This window comes from Oncorhynchus tshawytscha, linkage group LG30 (assembly GCF_018296145.1).
Source record: "Oncorhynchus tshawytscha isolate Ot180627B linkage group LG30, Otsh_v2.0, whole genome shotgun sequence".
Lineage (NCBI taxonomy): Eukaryota > Metazoa > Chordata > Actinopteri > Salmoniformes > Salmonidae > Oncorhynchus > Oncorhynchus tshawytscha.
In genome coordinates, this window is record NC_056458.1 from 46,181,911 (window position 1) to 46,206,484 (window position 24,574).

General features: G+C 45.5%; 1 protein-coding gene across 3 annotated transcripts in view; it reads left to right on the plus strand.

The window, feature by feature from the left end:
- Positions 1-24,574, plus strand: part of LOC112239306 (E3 ubiquitin-protein ligase RNF43) — a 258,916-nt gene that overhangs the window by 134,790 nt on the left and 99,552 nt on the right. For all 3 annotated transcript variants that reach the window (XM_042309188.1, XM_042309187.1, XM_042309189.1), the window contains one exon: positions 14,815-14,937. In XM_042309188.1, the coding sequence (XP_042165122.1) occupies positions 14,815-14,937 (123 nt within the window). The remainder of the gene's footprint in view (positions 1-14,814; positions 14,938-24,574) is intronic.

Genomic DNA, 24,574 nt, shown 5'->3' on the forward strand with positions numbered 1-24,574 from the left:
GATGATGATACAGGGAGATGATGATACAGGGAGATGATGATACAGGGAGAAGATGATACAGGGAGAAGATGATACAGGGAGATGATACAGGGAGATGATACAGGGAGAAGATACAGGGAGATGATACAGGGAGATGATAGGGAACTTTGTTTAGGAGTCTTCCCCAGATCATAACCTTAACATCTTGGAATTAATACCTAAACTATTAACCTTTTGAGTTATTTATGTTTTAACCCTGTAACCATGCAGAATTAACCCTGTAACCATGCAGAATTAACCCTGTAACCACGCAGAATTAACCCTGTAACCACGCAGAATTAACCCTGTAACCATGCAGAATTAACCCTGTAACCATGAAGAATTAACCCTGTAACCATGCAGAATTAACCCTGTAACCATGAAGAATTAACCCTGTAACCATGCAGAATTAACCCTGTAACCATGAAGAATGAACCCTGTAACCATGCAGAATTAACCCTGTAACCATGCAGAATTAACATGTGTTAACATTGCCAAAGCAAGTGAGGTAGATAATATACAAAAGTGAAATAAACAATAAAAATTAACAGTAGACATCACACATACAGAAATTTCAAAACAATAAAGACATTACAAATGTCATATTATATATATATATATATATATACAGTGTTGTAACAATGTACAAATGGTTAAAGAACACAAGGGAAAATAAATAAGCATAAATATGGGTTGTATTTACAATGGTGTGTGTTCTTCACTGGTTGCCCTTTTCTCGTGGCAACAGGTCACAAATCTTGCTGCTGTGATGGCACACTGTGGAATTTCACACAGTAGATATGGGAGTTTTTCTAAATTGGATTTGTTTTCGAATTCTTTGTGGATCTGTGTAATCTGAGGGAAATATGTATCTCTAATATGGTCATACATTGGGCAGGAGGTTAGGAAGTGCAGCTCAGTTTCCAACTCATTTTGTGGGCAGTGAGCACATAGCCTGTCTTCTCTTGAGAGCCAGGTCTGTCTATGGCGGCCTTTCTCAATAGCAAGGCTATGCTCACTAAGTCTGTACATAGTCAAAGCTTTCCTTAATTTTGGGTCAGTCACAGTGGTCAGGTATTCTGCCACTGTGTACTCTCTGTTTAGGGCCAAATAGCATTCTAGTTTGCTCTGTTTTTTTGTTAATTACTTGACACATTGGAAAGAATTATCTTTTTGTTTTCTCATGATTTGTTTGGGTCGAATCTCTCTCTCCCTCTCAATTTTCAATTCAATTCAATTTGCTTTATTGGCATGATGTAACAATGTACATATTGCCAAAGCTCATTTAGGATATTTCCGATATAAAAATGAGAATCAAAATTGTCAACGGGACAACAGTAACAACAATAACCAAGTGTCAAAATAACTATACATTCAACAACAACAATAAGCATACAGTAGAGGACATGTGCAGGTTGATTGGTCTGTCAGACACTGTCCCTCAGCTTATGGCAGGCAGCAATGTAGTGCGCTGCCAACCCACAGCTCTCTACGTCCTCCCCCAACAGGACGGGTAGCGTATCCTCATCAGATAGGTCTTCGAAACCTTGAATAAGGGTTTCATATTTGGGAAAATGGCACTCTCTAATTGTTTTATATTTTATAGATTTTTATCAGGAAATGCAGCTCCGTCTCAGGTTCTGCTGTTGTGCAGTGAGCACAGCCTGTCCTCTACATAGAGCCAGGTTTTCCTGTGTCTACCCTACTCAATGGCAAGGCTGTGCTCACTGAGCCTGTACTTTGTCAAGGTTTTCTCTCTCTCTCTCTCTCTCTCTCTCTGTCATCTCTCTCTCTCTGTCTCTCTCTGTCTTTCTCTCTGTCTCTCTCTCCCTTCTCTGTCTCTGTTTCTCTGTCTCGTCTCTCATCTCTCTCTTGTCTCACCCTGACCAGAGAGGAAGAAACGAAGCGAGAGGTTTTACTCAGCCCAGAAATCTGTCCACTAAAATAAGCCCATGAAATTAGAAATTTTTTGTGTCAATGAAAGAGTTTTTAATTTGGTCAACAAAAATATAAAATAGATAGGTACAACCCGTTTTAGCATGGACATTGCCATTGAGGGCTTCCACCATTTTAAAGTAGTCAATTGGTGGGGGTTTCCTATGAGTTGTGAGCAATCAACCAATGAAGAAGAAGACAATTAACTACTTTAAAAATGAAGATAGCCTCAATGGCGCTGTCCATGCTGTCACAGTTCCTTAGTCGCGGTGCTGCCGATTATTGGCACATGATAAAAGAAGACCCAGTGGGCAAAGAGGGGGAAGAAATTATTGACTTCTCACCATAGCTACAATTTATTTTCCATGTTTTTCTGCTGGTCTGTTTGTTTTTCAGGCTGTTAGATTCTTGCCTTGGAGTATTTTTGGGGCAGTCAGACTTGGAGCTGAATAGGAATGTCTTTAATCGTGGCTACAAAGGAATGGAGAGGAGAAGAAGGACGAGAATAGAAGATCTCCCCAGCTTTGTAAACAGATGTAGAGGGAGGGAGGGAGGGAGGAGGAGAAGGAGGGAGGAGGAGAATAGAAGATCTCCCCAGCTTTGTAAACAGATGTAGAGGGAGGAGAAGGAGGGAGGAGGAGAAGGAGGGAGGAGGAGAATAGAAGATCTCCCCAGCTTTGTAAACAGATGTAGAGGGAGGAGAAGGAGGGAGGAGGAGAAGGAGGGAGGAGGAGAATAGAAGATCTCCCCAGCTTTGTAAACAGATGTAGAGGGAGGAGAAGGAGGGAGGAGGAGAAGGAGGGAGGAGGAGAATAGAAGATCTCCCCAGCTTTGTAAACAGATGTAGAGGGAGGAGAAGGAGGGAGGAGGAGAAGGAGGGAGGAGGAGAATAGAAGATCTCCCCAGCTTTGTAAACAGATGTAGAGGGAGGAGAAGGAGGGAGGAGGAGAAGGAGGGAGGAGGAGAATAGAAGATCTCCCCAGCTTTGTAAACAGATGTAGAGGGAGGAGAAGGAGGGAGGAGGAGAAGGAGGGAGGAGGAGAATAGAAGATCTCCCCAGCTTTGTAAACAGATGTAGAGGGAGGAGAAGGAGGGAGGAGGAGAAGGAGGGAGGAGGAGGAGGAGGGAGGAGGGAGAAGGAGGGAGGAGGAGAATAGAAGATCTCCCCAGCTTTGTAAACAGATGTAGAGGGAGGAGAAGGAGGGAGGAGGAGAAAGGGAGGGAGGAGGAGGAGGGAGGAGGAGGAGGAGGAGGAGGAGGGAGGAGGAGGAGGAGGAGGGAGGAGGAGAAGGAGGGAGGAGGAGGAGGAGGAGGGAGGAGGAGAAGGAGGGAGGAGGAGAAGGAGGGAGGAGGAGAAGGAGGGAGGAGGAGGAGGAGGGAGGAGGAGAAGGAGGGAGGAGGAGGAGGAGGGAGGAGGAGAAGGAGGGAGGAGGAGGAGGAGGGAGGAGGAGAAGGAGGGAGAAGGAGGGAGGAGGAGGAGGAGGAGAATAGAAGATCTCCCCAGCTTTGTAAACAGATGTAGAGGGAGGAGAAGGAGGGAGGAGGAGAAGGAGGGAGGAGGAGGAGGAGGGAGGAGGAGGAGGAGGAGGAGGGAGGAGGAGGGAGGAGGAGGGAGGAGGAGAAGGAGGGAGGAGGAGAAGGAGGGAGGAGGAGAAGGAGGGAGGAGGAGGAGGAGGGAGGAGGAGAAGGAGGGAGGAGGAGGAGGAGGGAGGAGGAGAAGGAGGGAGAAGGAGGGAGGAGGAGGAGGAGGAGAATAGAAGATCTCCCCAGCTTTGTAAACAGATGTAGAGGGAGGAGAAGGAGGGAGGAGGAGAAGGAGGGAGGAGGAGAAGGAGGGAGGAGGAGAAGGAGGGAGGAGGAGGAGGAGGGAGGAGGAGAAGGAGGGAGGAGGAGGAGGGAGGAGGGAGGAGGAGAAGGAGGGAGAAGGAGGGAGGAGGAGGAGGAGGAGAATAGAAGATCTCCCAGCTTTGTAAACAGATGTAGAGGGAGGAGAAGGAGGGAGGAGGAGAAGGAGGGAGGAGGAGGAGGAGGGAGGAGGAGAAGGAGGAGGAGGAGGAGGAGGGAGGAGGAGGAGGGAGGAGGAGGAGGGAGGGAGGAGGGAGGGAGGGAGGAGGAGAAGGAGGAGGAGGAGGAGGAGGGAGGAGGAGGAGGGAGGAGGAGGAGGGAGGAGGAGAAGGAGGAGGAGGAGGAGGAGGAGGGAGGAGGAGGAGGAGGAGGAGGGAGGACGAGAATAGAAGATCTCCCCAGCTTTGTAAACAGATGTAGAGGGAGGAGAAGGAGGGAGGAGGAGAAGGAGGGAGGAGGAGGAGGAGGGAGGAGGAGAAGGAGGGAGGAGGAGAAGGAGAATAGAAGATCTCCCAGCTTTGTAAACAGATGTAGAGGGAGGAGAAGGAGGGAGGAGGAGAAGGAGGAGGAGGAGGAGGAGGGAGGAGGAGAAGGAGGGAGGAGGAGGAGGAGGGAGGAGGAGGAGTAGAGGGAGGGAGGAGGAGAGGGAGGGAGGAGGAGAAGGAGGAGGAGGAGGAGGAGGGAGGGAGGAGGAGGAGGAGGAGGAGGGAGGACGAGAATAGAAGATCTCCCCAGCTTTGTAAACAGATGTAGAGGGAGGAGAAGGAGGGAGGAGGAGAAGGAGGGAGGAGGAGGAGGAGGGAGGAGGAGAAGGAGGGAGGAGGAGAAGGAGAATAGAAGATCTCCCCAGCTTTGTAAACAGATGTAGAGGGAGGAGAAGGAGGGAGGAGGAGAAGGAGGGAGGAGGAGGAGGAGGGAGGAGGAGAAGGAGGAGGAGGAGGAGGAGGGAGGAGGAGGGAGAGGGAGGGAGGAGGAGAGGGAGGGAGGAGGAGAAGGAGGAGGAGGAGGAGGAGGAGGGAGGAGGAGGAGGAGGAGGAGGGAGGACGAGAATAGAAGATCTCCCCAGCTTTGTAAACAGATGTAGAGGGAGGAGAAGGAGGGAGGAGGAGAAGGAGGGAGGAGGAGGAGGAGGGAGGAGGAGAAGGAGGAGGAGGAGGAGGAGGAGGGAGGAGGAGGAGGAGGAGGAGGGAGGACGAGAATAGAAGATCTCCCCAGCTTTGTAAACAGATGTAGAGGGAGGAGAAGGAGGGAGGAGGGAGAAGGAGGGAGGAGGAGGAGGAGGGAGGAGGAGAAGGAGGGGGGGAGGGAGGAGGAGGAGGGAGGGAGGAGGGAGGAGGAGGAGGGAGGGAGGGAGGGAGGAGGAGGGAGGGAGGGAGGAGGAGAGGGAGGGAGGAGGAGGGAGGAGAAGGAGAGGAGGGAGGGAGGAGGAGGAGGAGGAGGAGAGGGAGGGAGGAGGGAGAGGGAGGGAGGAGGAGGAGGAGGGAGGGAGGGAGGAGGGAGGAGAGGGAAGGAGGAGGGAGGGAGGGAGGAGAGAGAGGGAAGGAGGGGAGGGAGGGAGGGAGGGAGGAGGAGAGGGAGGAGGAGGAGAGGGAGGGAGGGAGGAGGAGAGGGAGGGAGGAGGAGGAGGAGAAGGAGAGGGAGGGAGGGAGGAGAAGGAGAGGGAGGGAGGAGGAGGAGGAGGAGGAGAGGGAGGGAGGAGGAGAGGGAGGGAGGAGGAAGGAGGAGGGAGGGAGGGAGGAGGAGAGAGAGGGAAGGAGGGAGGGAGGGAGGGAGGGAGAGAGGGAAGGAGGGAGGGAGGGAGGGAGGGAGGGAGGAGGAGAGGGAGGGAGGAGGAGAGGGAAGGAGGGAGGAGGAGAGGGAGTGAGGAGGGAGGAGGAGAGGGAGGAGAGGGAGGGAGGGAGGGGGAGAGGGAGGGAGGGAGGAGGAGAGGGAGGGAGGAGGAGAGGGAGGAGGAGAGGGAGGGAGGGAGGAGGAGAGGGAAGGAGGGAGGAGGAGTGACCATTGTTAACAGAGCAGAGAACTGTTTGTGCGCTCTGTGGTTTCTAGTCCCTGTGAAATAGAGACTCAGTGATTTTGGTTCCCAGGCCCACTTTTTCTCAAGCCCGTACAAAAACCAAATGAAGAGGTTTCAGTCTGTCTGTCTGCCTGTGTATGATGCTGTTTATAGCCTAGCACCAGACTCCTACTAACTGGAAAATGGTACAAATAGCGGTATCTGGACACTGTTCACAGTCAGTTGATTGTAAGTGAAGTGAGGGCATGTTTAAAAAAGAATATAATGCCTAGTCTTGTAAGCAATGCAAAACATAGGCACTGTCACGAACAACAACATGTTAGAATATTCAATGCAGGCAGGACTAGGTTAGAGAAATTGGCAAGCATTGGATACAGACAGTACAAGGAAAGTGAAATATTATGGACAGATTATAGACAGATTATAGACAGATTATAGACAGATTATAGACAGAATATAGAAAGATTATAGACAGATTATAGACAGATTATAGACAGATTATAGACAGAATATAGACAGAATATATACAGAATATAGACAGATTATAGACAGATTATAGACAGATTATAGACAGATTATAGACAGATTATAGACAGATCATAGACAGATCATAGACAGATTATAGACAGATTTTGATGTCAGTAGTTTTATACCAGTAATTCCACAACTTCCACATTGCTAGGTTGGGTTTCATTGGGTTACATTGCTAAGTGTTGTGTTACATGTGAACATGGTACTGTTACGGCTTTCTTCCGTCGAAGGAGAGTCGGACCAAAATACAGCGTGGTTAAATCGAGACATCTTTAATGACGATAAACACGAAACATACAAAAACAACAAACGGAAATGTGAAAACCTAATACAGCCTGTCTGGTGACAACTAACACAGAGACAGGAACAATCACCCACGAAACACTCACAGAATATGGCTGCCTAAATATGGTTCCCAATCAGAGACAACGATAATCACCTGACTCTGATTGAGAACCGCCTCAGGCAGCCATAGACTACATAGACACCCCACAAAACCCCAAGACAAAAACACACCACAATAACCCATGTCACACCCTGGCCTGACCAAATAAATCAAGAAAACACAAAATACTAAGAGCAAGGCGTGACAGGTACCAGTGGGTTACATTGATCGTATGTAATAGACAATACAATAAAACGGATCCAAGTAGAGCGAGTGAAACCGGATTAATGCCGTGTTCGAAAACACCTGGGAACTCTGACGGGTTGTTGTTGTTGTTGTTGTTGTTGTTGTTTCTCGGACTGGGAAAAATAATTTTTTAAATGGTCGTCCAACTCAGAATTCCAACTCGGGAACTCGGGACTCTTTCTAGAGCTCTGACTTTCCCACAGGAAGATCACCGACGTTATGATTCGACCTCGTATTTCCTAGAGTTCCCAGTTGTCTTGAATGCGGCATACACAAGCTAAAAGCCTGAATAGGTATATTGTTCCTCAGCCTGTACTATGTCAAGGCGTGGTGATGTCGACGGCAGAGCAGTAGTTGTCATTTTACATTTTTGGACTTTGTTCCACTGTGGCGCTCTAATTTGGGCCTAGATAACGTAGATTGGGAGAGCAGCTGCCAGGCTCCATAACGTAGCTCCAGAGTTAGCGTGGCAGAACCCAGGGCCTTGTCCTCAGACATGGATCTATAGGGTGCTACAGACTTCTATGGGCTGTAGACCAGAGTCCTATGGCGCCATAGGAACACAGTTCCTGGACAAGGCCAGACAGAGACAGGACACTCAGACTGGGCCTGCTGGACAGAACAATCAGACTGAGCCTGCTGAACAGAACAATCAGACTGGGTCTGCTGGACATTAGCAGCCTCTATCAATCTGTCATAGCTACAGCAGGTTGGGTATTTTGGTGGGGTGGGCGGATATGACCCTACATGTGTGTGTGTGTGTGTACGCGTCTCCAGCTGTGTGCTGTGACTACACTGTCCTCTGTTTACAATAACATCTCTCCCAGTCGGTCTCTGTAAATACTTCGTTCACATCCAGTGTAACAGTGTTTTCTCTGGGAGAGCTGTAAACACAACGCCTGACCTCTGATTTAGCCCCTATTAGTGTTGTGTTTTGGGGACGACCCAGCTGTATCTGAAGGCCAAACTTTAGCTTCGTCCCCTATAGTGCACTATTTTTGACCCCTATGGGCCCTAATCAAAAGTAGTGCACTATATAGGGAATAGGGTGCTATGGTAGTGCACTATATAGGGAATAGGGTGCTATAGTAGTGCACTATATAGGGAATAGGTTGCTATAGTCGTGCACTATATAGGGAATAGGGTGCTATAGTAGTGCACTATATAGGGAATAGGGTGCTATAGTAGTACACTATATAGGGATATAGTGCACTATATAGGGGTGCTCTATATAGGGAATAGGGTGTAGTACACTATATAGGGAATAGGGTGCTATAGTAGTACACTATATAGGGAATAGGTTGCTCTAGTAGTACACTATATAGGGAATAGGGTGCTATAGTAGTGCACTATATAGGGAATAGGGTGCTATATTAATAGTGCACTATATAAGGAATAGGGTGCTATAGTAGTGCACTATATAGGGAGTAGGCTGCTATAGTAGTGCACTATATAGGGGATAGGGTGCTATAGTAGTGCACTATATAGGGAATAGGGTGCCATTTGGGACACATTTGTTGTCAAGCTTAGAAACGGAAAGTCAATTTCTTGTGTTATTTTTTACCTCTTTTTCTCCCCAATTTCGTGGTATTCAATTGGTAGTTACAGTCTTGTCTCATCGCTGAGAAATGGAAAGTCTAACCCTGGTCTAGTGCAAACAGACCTCTTGGCTTGTTAGTGTACAAGGCCCTCTGTAATGATCAGTCAAAACTTTTCTTTTTTTTTTTTACGTTGCCGGTGCTCTGATGTCTGTAGTATTCTATCAGGCAGTTGTGGCACATTAACTAGTCATTAACTAGTCATTAACTAGTCATTAACTAGTCATAAACCAGTCATAAACCAGTCATAAACCAGTCATCAACCAGTCATCAACCAGTCATCAACCAGTCATCAACCAGTCATCAACCAGTCATCAACCAGTCATCAGCGAGTCATTAACTAGTCATTAACTAGTCATAAACCATTCATAAACCAGCCATAACCATTCATGAACCATTCATAAACCAGCCATAACCATTCATAAACTAGCCATAACCATTCATAAACCAGCCATAACCATTCATAAACCAGTCATAACCATTCATAAACCAGCCATAACCATTCATAAACCAGCCATAACCATTCATAAACCAGCCATAACCATTCATAAACCAGCCATAACCATTCATAAACCAGCCATAACCATTCATAAACCAGCCATAACCAATCATAAACCAGCCATAACCATTCATAAACCAGCCATAACCATTCATAAACCAGTCATAACCATTCATAAACCAGCCATAACCATTCATAAACCAGCCATAACCATTCATAAACCAGCCATAACCATTCATAAACCAGCCATAACCATTCATAAACCAGCCATAACCATTCATGAACCATTCATAAACCCATAACCATTCATAAACCAGCCATAACCATTCATAAACCAGCCATAACCATTCATAAACCAGCCATAACCATTCATAAACCAGCCATAACCATTCATAAACCAGTCATTCATAAAACCATTCATAAACCAGCCATAACCATTCATAAACCAGCCATAACCATTCATAAACCAGCCATAACCATTCATAAACCAGCCATAACCATTCATAAACCAGCCATAACCATTCATAAACCAGCCATAACCATTCATAAACCAGCCATAACCATTCATAAACCAGTTCCATAAAACCATTCATAAACCAGCCATAACCATTCATAAACCAGCCATAACCATTCATAAACCAGCCATAACCATTCATGAACCATTCATAAACCAGCCATAACCATTCATAAACCAGCCATAACCATTCATAAACCAGCCATAACCATTCATAAACCAGCCATAACCATTCATGAACCATTCATAAACCAGCCATAACCATTCATAAACCAGCCATAACCATTCATAAACCAGCCATAACCATTCATAAACCAGCCATAACCATTCATAAACCAGTGCCCCATGGTTTACTCTCTTCTCTCGTTCTCATTCTTGTTCTTGCTTTCTCTCTCTCTCCCCACTCTCCCTTTCACGCTTTCTACCTTTCTACTCTCTCTCCCTCACTTTCTTTTTCTCTCTCTCTCCCCACTCTCCCTTTCACGCTTTCTACCTTTCTACTCTCTCTCCCTCGCTTTCTTTTTCTCTCTCTCTCCCCACTCTCCCTTTCACGCTTTCTACCTTTCTACTCTCTCTCCCTCGCTTTCTTTTCTCTCCCTCTCTCCCTTGCTCTTCTTCTTCAAATCAAATCAAATCAAATCAAATTTTATTTGTCACATACACATGGTTAGCAGATGTTTGCAGTGTTCGAAACCTTTGCTTCTAGTTCCCAATGCAGTAATTCAAGTAATCTAACTAACAATTCCAAAAAAAACTACTGTCTTATACACAGTGTAAGGGGATAAAGAATATTACATAAGGATATATGAATGAGTGATGGTACAGAGCAGCATAGGCAAGATACAGTAGATGATATCGCTACAGTATATACATATGAGATAAGTGTAAACCAAGTGGCATAGTTAAAGTGGCTAGTGATACATGTATTACATAAGGATGCAGTCGATGATATTACAGTATCAACGTATGCATATGAGATGAACAATGTAGGGTAATAACATCTATATAAGGTAGCATTGTTTACTGTGGCTAGTGATATATTTACATAATTTCCCATCAATTCCCTGATTAAAGTGGCTGCAGTAGAGTCAGTGTCATTGACAGTATTGGCAGTAGCCACTCAATGTTAGTGGTATTTTAACAGTCTGATTATCTGAGATAGAATCTCTTTTTCAGTATTCTCGGTCCCAGCTTTGATGCACCTGATGCATCTTTCTGTCTCCCCCTCGCTCTCCCTTTCTCTACTGTAGTAATCTCTACTGCAGTATTCTCTACTGTAGTATTATCTACTGTAGTAATCTCTACTGCAGTATTCTCTACTGTAGTATTATCTACTGTAGTAATCTCTACTGCAGTATTCTCTACTGTAGTATTATCTACTGTAGTAATCTCTACTGCAGTATTCTCTACTGTAGTATTATCTACTGTAGTAATCTCTACTGCAGTATTCTCTACTGTAGTATTATCTACTGTAGTCTTCTCTTACTGTAGTCTTCTCTTACTGTAGTCTTCTCTATACTGTAGTATTATCTACTGTACTATTATCTACTGTAGTCTTCTCTTACTGTAGTCTTCTCTACTGTAGTATTATCTACTGTAGTAATCTCTACTGCAGTATTCTCTACTATAGTCTTCTCTTACTGTAGTCTTCTCTACTGTAGTCTTCTCTACTGTAGTCTTCTCTTACTGTAGTCTTCTCTACTGTAGTATTATCTACTGTAGTAATCTCTACTGCAGTATTCTCTACTGTAGTATTATCTACTGTAGTAATCTCTACTGTAGTCTTCTCTTACTGTAGTCTTCTCTACTGTAGTATTATCTACTGTAGTCTTCTCTTACTGTAGTCTTCTCTACTGTAGTATTATCTACTGTAGTAATCTCTACTGCAGTATTCTCTACTGTAGTCTTCTCTTACTGTAGTCTTCTCTACTGTAGTCTTCTCTACTGTAGTCTTCTCTTACTGTAGTCTTCTCTACTGTAGTATTATCTACTGTAGTAATCTCTACTGCAGTATTCTCTACTGTAGTCTTCTCTTACTGTAGTCTTCTCTACTGTAGTCTCTTACTGTAGTCTTCTCTACTGTAGTATTATCTACTGTAGTCTTCTCTACTGTAGTATTCTCTACTGCAGTCTTCTCTACTATAGTATTTAACTACTGTAGTATTCTCTACTGTAGTATTCTCTACTGTAGTCTTCTCTTACTGTAGTCTTCTCTACTGTAGTATTCTCTACTGTAGTCTTCTCTTACTGTGTACTTCTCTTTCTGTAGTCTTCTCTTACTGTAGTCTTCTCTACTGTAGTATTCTCTACTGTAGTCTTCTCTTACTGTGTACTTCTCTTTCTGTAGTCTTCTCTTACTGTAGTAATCTCTACTGCAGTATTATCTACTGTAGTATTCTCTACTGTAGTCTTCTCTACTGTAGTCTTCTCTTACTATAGTCATCTCTACTGTAGTCTTCTCTACTGTAGTCTTCTCTACTGTAGTATTTAACTACTGTAGTCTTCTCTACTGTAGTCTTCTCTACTGTAGTATTATCTACTGTAGTCTTCTCTACTGTAGTCTTTTCTACTGTAGTCTTCTCTACTGTAGTATTCTCTACTGCAGTCTTCTCTACTATAGTATTTAACTACTGAATTATTCTCTACTGTAGTCTTCTCTACTCTAGTCTTCTCTACTGTAGTCTTCTCTACTGTAGTATCATCTACTGTAGTCTTCTCTACTGTAGTATTCTCTACTGTAGTATTCTCTACTGCAGTCTACTCTACTATAGTATTTAACTACTGTAGTATTCTCTACTGTAGTATTATCTACTGTAGTCTTCTCTTACTGTGTACTTCTCTTTCTGTTGTATTCTCTACTGTAGTCTTCTCTGCTGTAGTCTACTTTTGCTGTATACTTCTCTTTCTGTAGTATTATCTACTGTAGTCTTCTCTTTCTGTAGTATTATCTACTGTAGTCTTCTCTTTCTGTAGTCTACTCTTACTGTAGTCTTCTCTACTGTAGTCTTACTGTAGTATTATCTACTGTAGTCGTCTCTTTCTGTAGTATTATCTACTGTAGTCTTCTCTTTCTGTAGTCTACTCTTACTGTAGTCTTCTCTACTGTAGTCTTACTGTAGTATTATCTACTGTAGTCTTCTCTTTCTGTAGTCTACTCTTACTATAGTCTTCTCTACTGTAGTCTTACTGTAGTATTATCTACTGTAGTCTTCTCTTTCTGTAGTCTTCTCTACTGTAGTCTTACTGTAGTATTATCTACTGTAGTCTTCTCTTTCTGTAGTCTACTCTTACTATAGTCTTCTCTACTGTAGTCTTACTGTAGTATTATCTACTGTAGTCTTCTCTTTCTGTAGTCTACTCTTACTATAGTCTTCGCGACTGTAGTCTTACTGTAGTATTATCTACTGTAGTCTTCTCTTTCTGTAGCATTACCTAACTGCCGCCTTCTCTTACTGTAGTCTTCTCTACTGTAATCTACTCTTACTGTAGTCTTCTCTACTGTAATCTACTCTTACTGTAGTCTTCTCTACTGTAATCTTCTCTTACTGTAGTCTTCTCTACTGTAATCTACTCTTACTGTAGTCTTCTCTACTGTAATCTACTCTTACTGTAGTCTTCTCTACTGTAATCTACTCTTACTGTAGTCTTCTCTACTGTAATCTACTCTTACTGTATTCTTCTCTACTGTAATCTTCTCTTACTGTAGTCTTCTCTACTGTAATCTACTCTTACTGTAGTCTTCTCTACTGTAATCTTCTCTTACTGTAGTCTTCTCTACTGTAATCTACTCTTACTGTAGTCTTCTCTACTGTAATCTACTCTTACTGTAGTCTTCTCTACTGTAATCTACTCTTACTGTAGTCTTTGATAAGGGACTACAGGAAGAGCAGTAGATCAACCATACACGTTGTGTAAGGGTTTTGCAGTTTAAAATAAATCTCTCGATGGTGCAGCTGTAGAACTTTTTGAGGATCTGAGGACCCATGCCAAATCTTTTCAGTCTCCTGAGGGGGAAAAGGTGTTGTCGTGCCCTCTTCACAACTGTCTTGGTGTGTTTGGATCATGATATTTTGTTGGCGATGTGGACACCAAGGAATAGAAATTCTCGACCCGCTCCACTACAGCCTCGTCATTGTGAATTGGGGCCTGTTCGGCCCTCCTTTTCCTGTAGTCCACAATCAGCTCCTTTGTCTTGCTCACATTGAGGGAGAGGTTGTTGTTATCCCGTCGCCACACTGCCAGGTCTCGGACCTCCTCCCTATAGGTTGTCTCCTTGTTGTCGGTGATCAGGCCTACCACTGTTGTGTCGTCAACAAACTTAATGATGGTGTTGGAGTCGTGCTTGGCCACGCAGTTGTGGGTGAACAGGGACTACAGGTGGGGACTAAGCACACAACCCTGAGGGGCCCCCGTGTTGAGGATCAGTGTGGCGGATGTGTTGTTGCCTGCCCTCAACACCAGAGCTGTGTTTTGTGTTAAATGAGTGACACCTGCTCTGTTGATGTCTTCATACTGCACTGTCCTTTACAAAAACCAATAGGCCTATGCTACTGTATGTATGCTGGTCACAGCAAAGCAAAGCTGACTGACATGATATAACCACAACCACTTATTTTGCTACCTATTCCAATTTGCAACCTGGTAAAATCACAGCTGGTTTGGTTCCCCCTCTGTCTGTTTTGGTTCTAACTCCTGATTTGGTTAAATATTTGGGTTGGTTCTAAACCCCTGGTTTGGTTAAACGTCTGGTTTGGTTCTAAACCCCTGGCTCAGTTCTAAACCCCTGGTTTGGTTAAACGTCTGATTTGGATCTAAACCCCTGGTTTGGTTAAATGTCTGGGTTGGTTCTAAACCCCTGGTTTGGTTAAACGTCTGTTTTGGTTCTAACTCCTGGTTTGGTTAAATGTCTGGGTTGGTTCTAAACCCTGGTCTGGTTCTAAACCCCTGGTTTGGTTAAATGTCTGGTTTGGTTCTAAACCCCTGGTTTGGTTCTAAACCACTGGTTTGGTTAAAGGTCTGGTTTGGTTCTAAACCCCTGGTTTGGTTAAATGTCTGGTTGGCTTCGCCTGCTTTGTTTAAATGTCTGGGTTGGCTCTAAACCCCTGGTCTGGTTAAACGTCTGGTTTGGTTCTAAACCCCTGGTTTGGTTAAATGTCTGGTTTGCTTCGCCTGATTTGTTTAAATGTCTGGGTTGGCTCTAAACCCCTGGTTTCTCTCTCTCCTCTCCAGTCCCACCCTCTGTCCCTGTGCAACACCAGTGAAGATGAGCGCCAGGAGTCAGACTTCATCAGCATCGTCAAGCTGGAGAGCCCGGAGCGCAAGGTGCCTCAGTGTCTGCCCCTGCTCCACAAGGTAAGACCATTGTACACATGCATACTGTGGACGAACTATGGAAGGTTTGAGTGGTGGCAGTGATTCAGTTGAATAGTTAAATAAGTATCTTGTCCAAGTGAAGGGCTGTCTTCGCCGGGCCATATCTGTCCTCCCCTAAGATTCTGTGAGGCTCAATAACTTACTGCCAGACATAGGACGGAAACATTATGCCATGTTCTGTGCAGTGTAGCGTACACCGATTGTCTGCTATTTGTTTCTGATTGTGTATTGTACGTATCTTGGTCGTTAAAGATGACCCTATCCATTTTAGTGGAGGAGAGTCAGACACAGCTAAATCTTTTCGCCTGGTCTACTGTCCACTCCTACAGTAGATCTGGCTAAATCTTTCCCCCTGGTCTACTGTCCACTCCTACAGTAGATCCGGCTAAATATTTTCCCCTGGTCTACTGTCCACTCCTACAGTAGATCCAGGTAAATCTTTTCCCCTGGCCTACTGTCCACTCCTACAGTAGATCCAGCTAAATCTTTTCCCCTGGCCTACTGTCCACTCCTACAGTAGATCCAGCTAAGAGATCCTCCTGCTTCCTGGCGCTGGATGTGAGGCGCTGAGGTCACAGCTATCACTGGTCATACCCAAGACCCCAGGCTAAGGTCACAGCTATCACTGGTAGTAACCAGGACCCCGGGCTAAGGTCACAGCTATCACTGCTCATACCCAGGACCCCAGGCTAAGGTCACAGCTATCACTGGTAATAACCAGGACCCCGGGCTAAGGTCACAGCTATCACTGGTAGTAACCAGGACCCCGGGCTAAGGTCACAGCTATCACTGCTCATACCCAGGACCCCGGGCTAAGGTCACAGCTATCACTGGTAGTAACCAGGACCCCGGGCTAAGGTCACAGCTATCACTGGTCAGTAACCAGGACCCCGGGCTAAGGTCACAGCCATCAGGTCACAGCCATCTGGTCATACCCAGGACCCCGGGCTAAGGTCACAGCTATCACTGGTCGTACCCAGGACCCCGGGCTAAGGTCACAGCTATCACTGCTCATCACCCAGGACCCCGGGCTAAGGTCACAGCTATCACTGGTCAGTAACCAGGACCCCGGGCTAAGGTCACAGCTATCACTGCTCATACCCAGGACCCTGGGCTAAGGTCACAGCTATCACTGGTTGTACCCAGGTCCCCGGGCTAAGGTCACAGCTATCACTGGTAGTACCCAGGACCCCGGGCTAAGGTCACAGCTATCACTGTTCATACCCAGGACCCGGGCTAAGGTCACAGCTATCACTGGTAGTAACCAGGACCCTGGGCTAAGGTCACAGCTATCACTGCTCATACCCAGGACCCTGGGCTAAGGTCACAGCTATCACTGGTAGTAACCAGGACCCCGGGCTAAGGTCACAGCTATCAGGTCAGGACAGGTCACAGCTATCACTGCTCATACCCAGGACCCCGGGCTAAGGTCACAGCTATCACTGGTAGTACCCAGGACCCCGGGCTAAGGTCACAGCTATCACTGGTCACAGCTATCGTAACCAGGACCCCGGGCTAAGGTCACAGCTATCACTGGTCATACTATCCAGGACCCCGGGCTAAGGTCACAGCTATCACTGGTAGTACCCAGGACCCCAGGGGCTAAGGTCACAGCTATCACTGGTCGTACCCATGACCCCTGGCTAAGGTCACAGCTATCACTGGTAGTACCCAGGACCCCGGGCTAAGGTCACAGCTATCACTGGTAGTAACCAGGACCCCGGGCTAAGGTCACAGCTATCACTGGTAGTAACCAGGACCCCGTACTTAATTGTTCTGCAAAAACTTTGAATCAAGCTTTAATATCTACACTGTGTTGTCCCTTAAACACACCAAGTTCTCTCCCTTATACAGAGGGGCCCTTGAACAAAGGCCTTTTGGTGTAGTCTGGAGCGATAGAGGCCCCCCTCTCTCCCTCAGTGGTAGCAGATATGTTTTGAGATCAGATGTGGGTATATAGTCCTGTTGTCTGGGTACTCTGTCAGAACTATAAAATGCGGTAAAACAGCATTGCTCAAACTTGGTCCTGGGGACCTCAAGGGGTGCACATTCTGTTTTTGTTGCCATAGTACTAGACAGCTGATTGGATGATATTTGGATGAAACCACTTTATAGTAGGTTGACCCAAGTATGATAAATGACTGTATCTGGGTCTTTGTTGATCATAAAGTTACTGGTCCCCTCCCTGTTGTCAAACACTTGGATATTAAAGCGGAATTATATAACAATGGTAGCGTTTTATAATCTTAACTAATTTAAATATGTCATACGTTAAAACCCAAATCATACGAATTTGTTTACAAACCGTAAAATTAGCTGCAGCTGAATTTGTCTGAACGATATTGGTAATGTCTATGTTGTGACTGTTACCCAGCAAGTTACTTAGCAACATGCTGGGGAAAAAAACCCCACACTGTGTTGTGACTTGATGCCATAGTGTTAAATTAACGTATTCCCGAAAAATGCTGACATCCGACAGCAGTAGCTGCTTCTCATTTCGGGTGGACAGGCAGCACCGATAATTACCATTATGTCACACGCGTGTGCAGTTGCTTTATCAATCGGGGTGAACATTTGATGTGTCTTGCCAGGAAGTTATTCCTGAACACGGATGTTGTACCATCATTAACCGTGGGTCAGTGCTGACCATAAGTATCAGAGGTTTTGATGAGGCTGACACGGTGGCTGTAACTGAGAGCTGCTGTGACTTGTGAATGGTATTTTTTATGTAACACAAATGATAGTCACTATGGTTACTGTTCTACCATCCCTACATTGAGTCTAGTATTTTTTTTTTTGTTTCCATCTCCTTTTGTCTTTCCACTATCATCAAGCAGTAATGATAGATGTTTTTAGAAAATTGAACACATACTCTCACATACTGTCTGCACAGCTTCCCAGGCAACCCCCTCAGCAGCTTTCCCAAGGCAAAGAAGAGGGATACGCTGTGAAACCTGTGAAGACAGACCCAACATACTGTCAGTTTGTTTCAGGCCCCACACATTCCAAAAACAATCATTGAAAAGTATCACCAAAAAGTACACAACCAAATATTGCATATTTCAAATTGAGTACTTGAGAAATACCAGAAAACACATTGTAGATGGAGTAGATCACCACGTAGACAAATTGATAGCATCATAACTCAGAACATAAAAATAAAAGGAAATTAAATTCACTTCCCATTTAACAAACATTTCCCCTTCATTTCCTGGATCTCCTCTTCAACGAGTTACCCATAATCCAGCACTGTATGAAGCTGTGTGTGCTGTCCATCCCAGGACCCCTCTCTGCCCAGTGTGTGCTGTCCATCCCAGGACCCCTCTCTGCCCAGTGTGTGCTGTCCATCCCAGGACCCCTCTCTGCCCAGTGGGTGACTGAATCCAAGTGGGTGACTGAATCCAAGTGGATGACTGAATCCAAGTGGGTGACTGAATCCAAGTGGGTGACTGATGCCTAGTGGGTGACTGAATCCAAGTGGGTGACTGAATCCAAGTGGGTGACTGAAGCCAAGTGGGTGACTGACGCCAAGTGGGTGACTGACGCCTAGTGGGTGACTGACGCCTAGTGGGTGACTGAAGCCAAGTGGGTGACTGACGCCAAGTGGGTGACTGATGCCAAGTGGGTGACTGACGCCTAGTGGGTGACTGACGCCAAGTGGGTGACTGACGCCTAGTGGGAGACTGACGCCTAGTGGGTGACTGATGCCAAGTGGGTGACTGACGCCTAGTGGGTGACTGACGCCTAGTGGGTGACTGACGCCAAGTGGGTGACTGACGCCTAGTGGGTGACTGACGCCTAGTGGGTGACTGATGCCTAGTGGGTGACTGAAGCCTAGTGGGTGACTGACGCCTAGTGGGTGACTGAAGGGTACTTGATTGAACCGGGGTACATGGGTCCCCTGCATTTCCTGAAGCCTCAGTATTTCACTTTTATGTGACATCACACTTTGTTACTTTGTAATGTTTTTTTTTCTTTTTTCAAGCATTTGGACGGGAGATGAGTCTTACAAATTATAGGAATCAATGGCGTCCTGCGTACTCATGGTTCAATAAATAAATACATTATATCTCACCTTTATTTCTCATGACTGTTCATGTTAATCAATATTTTGTAAATTATAAAATAAATGTCTGATAAATGCATACAATTCTGTACATATTTTCATTTATAATGCTAATGCAGAGGCACCAATGAATTGTCCAGTACACTTACTGTATGCTGATGCAATGTACATTCCCTTATGTCTAAGCTTCTAAGGTGAACCAGGCTTTACTCATTTATGTGATGAAGGGTGTCAGTGAACTGTAATTCTGTAATTAGTTACTCAACAATAGAAATTCAGTCGAATCTGTTTGTCCGACATCCAACAGTCCATGACCAGCTCTGTTGACCATGAGAGCATTTTGCAGAAAAAATTGGTTGAGGCCTACAATTTAGGCTCGGAATGACATGGCCCATTTTTTTTACCTGGTCATCAATGACATGGGACCCATTTTTTTACCTGGTCATCAATGACATGGGACCCATTTTTTTACCTGGTCATCAATGACATGGGACCCATTTTTTTAGCTCATCATCAATGACATGGGACCCATTTTTTTACCTCATCATCAATGACATGGGACCCATTTTGTTACCTCATCATCAATGACATGGGACCCATTTTTTTACCTGGTCATCAATGACATGGGACCCATTTTTTTACCTGGTCATCAATGACATGGGACCCATTTTTTTACCTGGTCATCAATGACATGGCCCATTTTTTTACCTGGTCATCAATGACATGGGACCCGTTAATTTTTTTGTTTACCTTGTTACCTGGCAATAACCATGAATATAAGCTCCCCGCCCCCTCAGACTGTTCTTTCAGGCTTCCTGATAGTTAGAGAGGAGAGACGAGGTACAATTTCTTTAATTCTGAGAATTTTAATAGTGTAAAAAAAATATGATGTGTGATGTTTTGGTCATTCAAAGGCTATTTTTTACTTGGGGAATTAGGATGACTGTGCAGGATCCTTTTTGCATGTTCTAGATAGATCATATATTTAAGCTTGTTGCCTGTGTTCAGCCCACATCTGTGTAGTCGATTCGCCAGCAGCCATAGCCCATGTTCCAGTCAGATCAGTTTGTTTACAGTCCGGCCCGGGCCCGGCAGTCAGATCTATAGATACACCGACGGGACTTGGGCCTTATGCTGCACACACCACCACACCACCACCACCACACACCACCACCGCACACCACCACCGCACACCGCCCAGAATAGACCTTTTAAGCAAACAAAGTTTAGCAGCTATGAACCTTGGAGGATAAGGTTACATTGTAGTCCTTTGTTTTTGTTTTTTGTTTTTTTCCCCTAGAGGGTTCGTATCCCTGGCGACAGACAAAGTGCACCCCAGGGACGTGCTAGATTCCTTTCCTGATGTGTGGTGACTTTTTACACAAATGTCCTCTAAAAGTTATTTTTTCTCTCCAGTTGCTTGGACATCACAATTCCTTTTGGGAAGAGCTGTTGAAGGCAAACGCCAAACGGTTCATTACAACCATCTCTTATGGATGGGGATCTGCTGTCGAAAACATCTCCTTCTAACCAGGGACATAAGTGACATACGTGGTCTCTTAGGGACCCAGGCTGCAAGGAGCCCCCCAAACTCAGTCGAGGTCTCAACTTATTGTTGACAGTTAGAATAGTAGAATACACAAGGTGTACGTTTGAAATTTGTTTGTGGATCGTTTTTTTTTTCAATCTTGTTTTGTCATTACTGACAGTCACTCAATTAGCCATGACAGTTTTCAATTCAGATTGGTAAGTTAGTCTAGCCAGTTATCTAAGTTTGCGGTAGTCTCGGCCGGACACTGACGTGGCTCGCAGGGCACATGCACAGGAGCCCTGACCTCCAGAGGGAACTCATTGATTTTGTTAGTTGGTCTCACTCAGATATCAATAACATGGCATGAGTCATGGCAAAATGTGTGGAATTGCAGGAAATTAGCTTTAAAATGGCAAAAATGTATTTACACCCCATGCCAAAATAGGTAGAGATTGTAGGAAACTTGCTTTAAAATTTCTCTCTTCCCTATGGCAAAATGTGTAGAACTGCAGAAAACCTGCTTTAAAACTGCAACATGTGTAGAATAGCAGGAAATGAACATTTAAACCTACATTTTTCTCTCCGCCATCAAGGTGGAGCATCTAGAGCTGCTTCGAACAAAATGACATTCACTTTGAACCATGGGGTGAAATAGCAATTGTGTATGCTATTTGGCCCAACTGCTGGACTGGCTGTCCCATATGTTTGTCTGTTAGACTGTAGGAGCCTACTGTAGGACTGTCTTTGTTTGTTAGACTGTAGGAGCCTACTGTAGGACTGTCTTTGTTTGTTAGACTGTAGGAGTCTACTGTAGGACTGTCTTTGTTTGTTAGACTGTAGGAGTCTACTGTAGGACTGTCTTTGTCCATTAGACTGTAGGAGCCTACTGTAGGACTGTTTTTGTCCATTAGACTGTAGAAGCCTACTGTAGGACTGTCTTTGTCCATTAGACTGTAGGAGCCTACTGTAGGACTGTCTTTGTCCAGTAGACTGTAGAAGCCTACTGTAGGACTGTCTCTGTCCAGTAGACTGTAGAAGCCTACTGTAGGACTGTCTTTGTCCGTTAGACTGTAGGAGCCTACTGTAGGACTGTTTTTGTCCATTAGACTGTAGAAGCCTACTGTAGGACTGTCTTTGTCTGTTAGACTGTAGGAGCCTACTGTAGGACTGTCTTTGTCCATTAGACTGTAGAAGCCTACTGTAGGACTGTCTTTGTCCATTAGACTGTAGAAGTCTACTGTAGGACTGTCTTTGTCCATTAGACTGTAGAAGCCTACTGTTGGACTGTGGGACATTAGGTGAGTGTATCTATCTATCTATCTCTCTCCCTCTCCTGGTACTGCACACCCAGAGTTAAAGACTGTCTATGGCCGTGCTGCTGACACACATCCCTGTTGGCTGTCTCTCCATTTGCATGTGGAAACCGTCCGGGTTCAGGATTTCTCTGCAGCTCTATCAGTGTCTCACCACGTCGACCGACCGACCAGAAACTTGTTTTTATTTTATATATATATACTTGTACTAGACTATACAAAGTGTTATGTGTCCATGACCATGGTTCCCAGGCTTTGAACAATGTTAAACTCTGGCTGAAAACAACAAGTGGGATGTAGTGTAAACAACAGGTTCAGTATGGGATGAATGGAAATACCTCTCCTTGTAGTCGCACCATGGGTCTGGATAGGACAAACAGTGATAATATTCCTAAAGTCTTAACTATTATCCTCCTCTAGCAGATGGCTGATCCACAAAGCTGTGTTTCATGAAGTAAGCACCAGTATTAAGAGTAGCTACGTTCTTCTGTGAGAAACAGAATAGCTCATTGCTCTGTAGAGGGATGTGGTGTTCTGGCTGTCGAGTCTGAACTCGTTGACTCCCTCCCATAGAATGTCTTTCTTCATTGATTCTTCCTCTTCTTTGATGAAGAAAAAAGCCTTTTGGCCTGCTTGTACAGTAATCCACTCTCCTTTAACTGACGTGTTAAAAATCAGAGTGAAGTGTGTGTGTGTCTGTGCGTGTGTGTACATTTGTGTGTGTGGGTGGGTGTGCCAGAGTACACCTGTGTGTGGTGTGATCCCATGCTACTGTCTGTGCTCTCAGGGAAGTAGCTTCAGGAAGACTAGCCCTAGTGACCGGAAGTAGCTACAGGAAGACTAGCTCTAGTGACAGGAGGTAGCTACAGGAAGACTAGCCCTAGTGACTAGCCCTAGTGACAGGAAGTGGCTACAGGAAGACTAGCCCTAGTGACAGGAAGTAGCTACAGGCAGACTAGCCCTAGTGACAGGAAGTAGCTATAGGGAGACTAGCCCGAGTGTCGGGAGGTAGCTAGAGGAAGACTAGCCCTAGTGACAGGAAGTGGCTACAGGAAATCACACACATAATCTAGTCAGTACAGCAGATGGGGTGGACGGTGCCACTGACCCCAGGCTGTTCCTGGTAGTTTTCACTGACCCCAGGCGGTTCCTGGTGGTTTTCACTGACCCCAGGCGGTTCCTGGTGGTTTTCACTGACCCCAGGCGGTTCCTGGTGGTTTTCACTGACCCCAGGCGGTTCCTGGTGGTTTTCACTGACCCCAGGCCGTTCCTGGTGGTTTTCACTGACCCCAGGCCGTTCCTGGTGGTTTTCACTGACCCCAGGCCGTTCCTGGTGGTTTTCACTGACCCCAGGCTGTTCCTGGTGGTTTTCACTGACCCCAGGCTGTTCCTGGTGGTTTTCACTGACCCCAGGCTGTTCCTGGTGGTTTTTCACTGACCCCAGGCTGTTCCTGGTGGTTTTCACTGACCCCAGGCTGTTCCTGGTGGTTTTCACTGACCCCAGGCTGTTCCTGGTGGTTTTCACTGACCCCAGGCCGTTCCTGGTGGTTTTTCCCTGACCCCAGGCCGTTCCTGGTTTTTTCTCTGACCCCAGAGGGTTCCTGCCTGCCTGGTGGTTTCTGAGCAGGGTGAGCGGTGAGGTGGGGCCAGAGTGGAAACGCATGTCCTGCTAATCAAATAAGTCAAATATCCATAACTCAGGCGAGACGAATCAAGGGCAGAAAGATGGATAACATCTGTAAAACTGGCTGATCTGAGGCTGTGAGGTTGTAAATGCAAAAAATCAGCAGGTACGCATTGTTATGAATGGAGCCTCAGGGGTAAACGTAAGTCAATGTCCCCGCAGGAGGCCTTTTGGTAGGCCGTCATTGTAAATAAGAATTTGTTCTTATTAACTGACTTGCCTAGTTAAATAAAACTAAATAAAATGATCTATTACCCTGAGCATCAGTTCCTTTCCAAAGGCATTGATTCACTCAGGCTGGTTAAACCAGACTGACTACTGCTGTGCTCTCCATCCTTTCACTTCAGCGCTCAGTGTACTTCCACCATGCTAGCATTCACTAGCTGACTCTGTTTGTCTTTGAAGCAGGCACTAGTGTAGCCTGTGTAGTCTGTGTAGTCTGTGTAGTCTGTGTAGCCTGCGTAGTCTGCGTAGTCTGTGTAGTCTGTGTAGTCTGTGTAGTCTGTGTAGTCTGTGTAGTCTGTGTAGTCTGTGTAGTCTGTGTAGTCGGCGTAGCCTGTGTAGTCGGTGTAGCCTGTGTAGCCTGTGTAGTCTGCGTAGTCTGTGTAGTCTGTGTAGTCGGTGTAGTCGGCGTAGTCGGCGTAGCCTGTGTAGTCGGTATAGCCTGTATAGTCTGTGTAGTCGGCGTAGCCTGTGTAGTCTGCATAGTCTGCGTAGTCTGTGTAGTCGGCGTAGTCGGCGTAGTCTGTGTAGTCTGTGTAGCCTGTGTAGTCGGTGTAGTCTGACACAGTGGAGGTATAATCCACATCCAGCCAGTCCGTCTCTCCCGTTCCTTCCATAACATTAACAGGCTGATATTATCAGGGAAGTACGGGCCAAAGCTCACAGCGTTGTTTGATAAAGAAAAACAATGGGAACCTCTGTAGTCCCCCCCCCCACCACCAGCATGCACACACATACCACTCACACACATAACACACACACATACCACTCACACACATAACACACACACATACCACTCA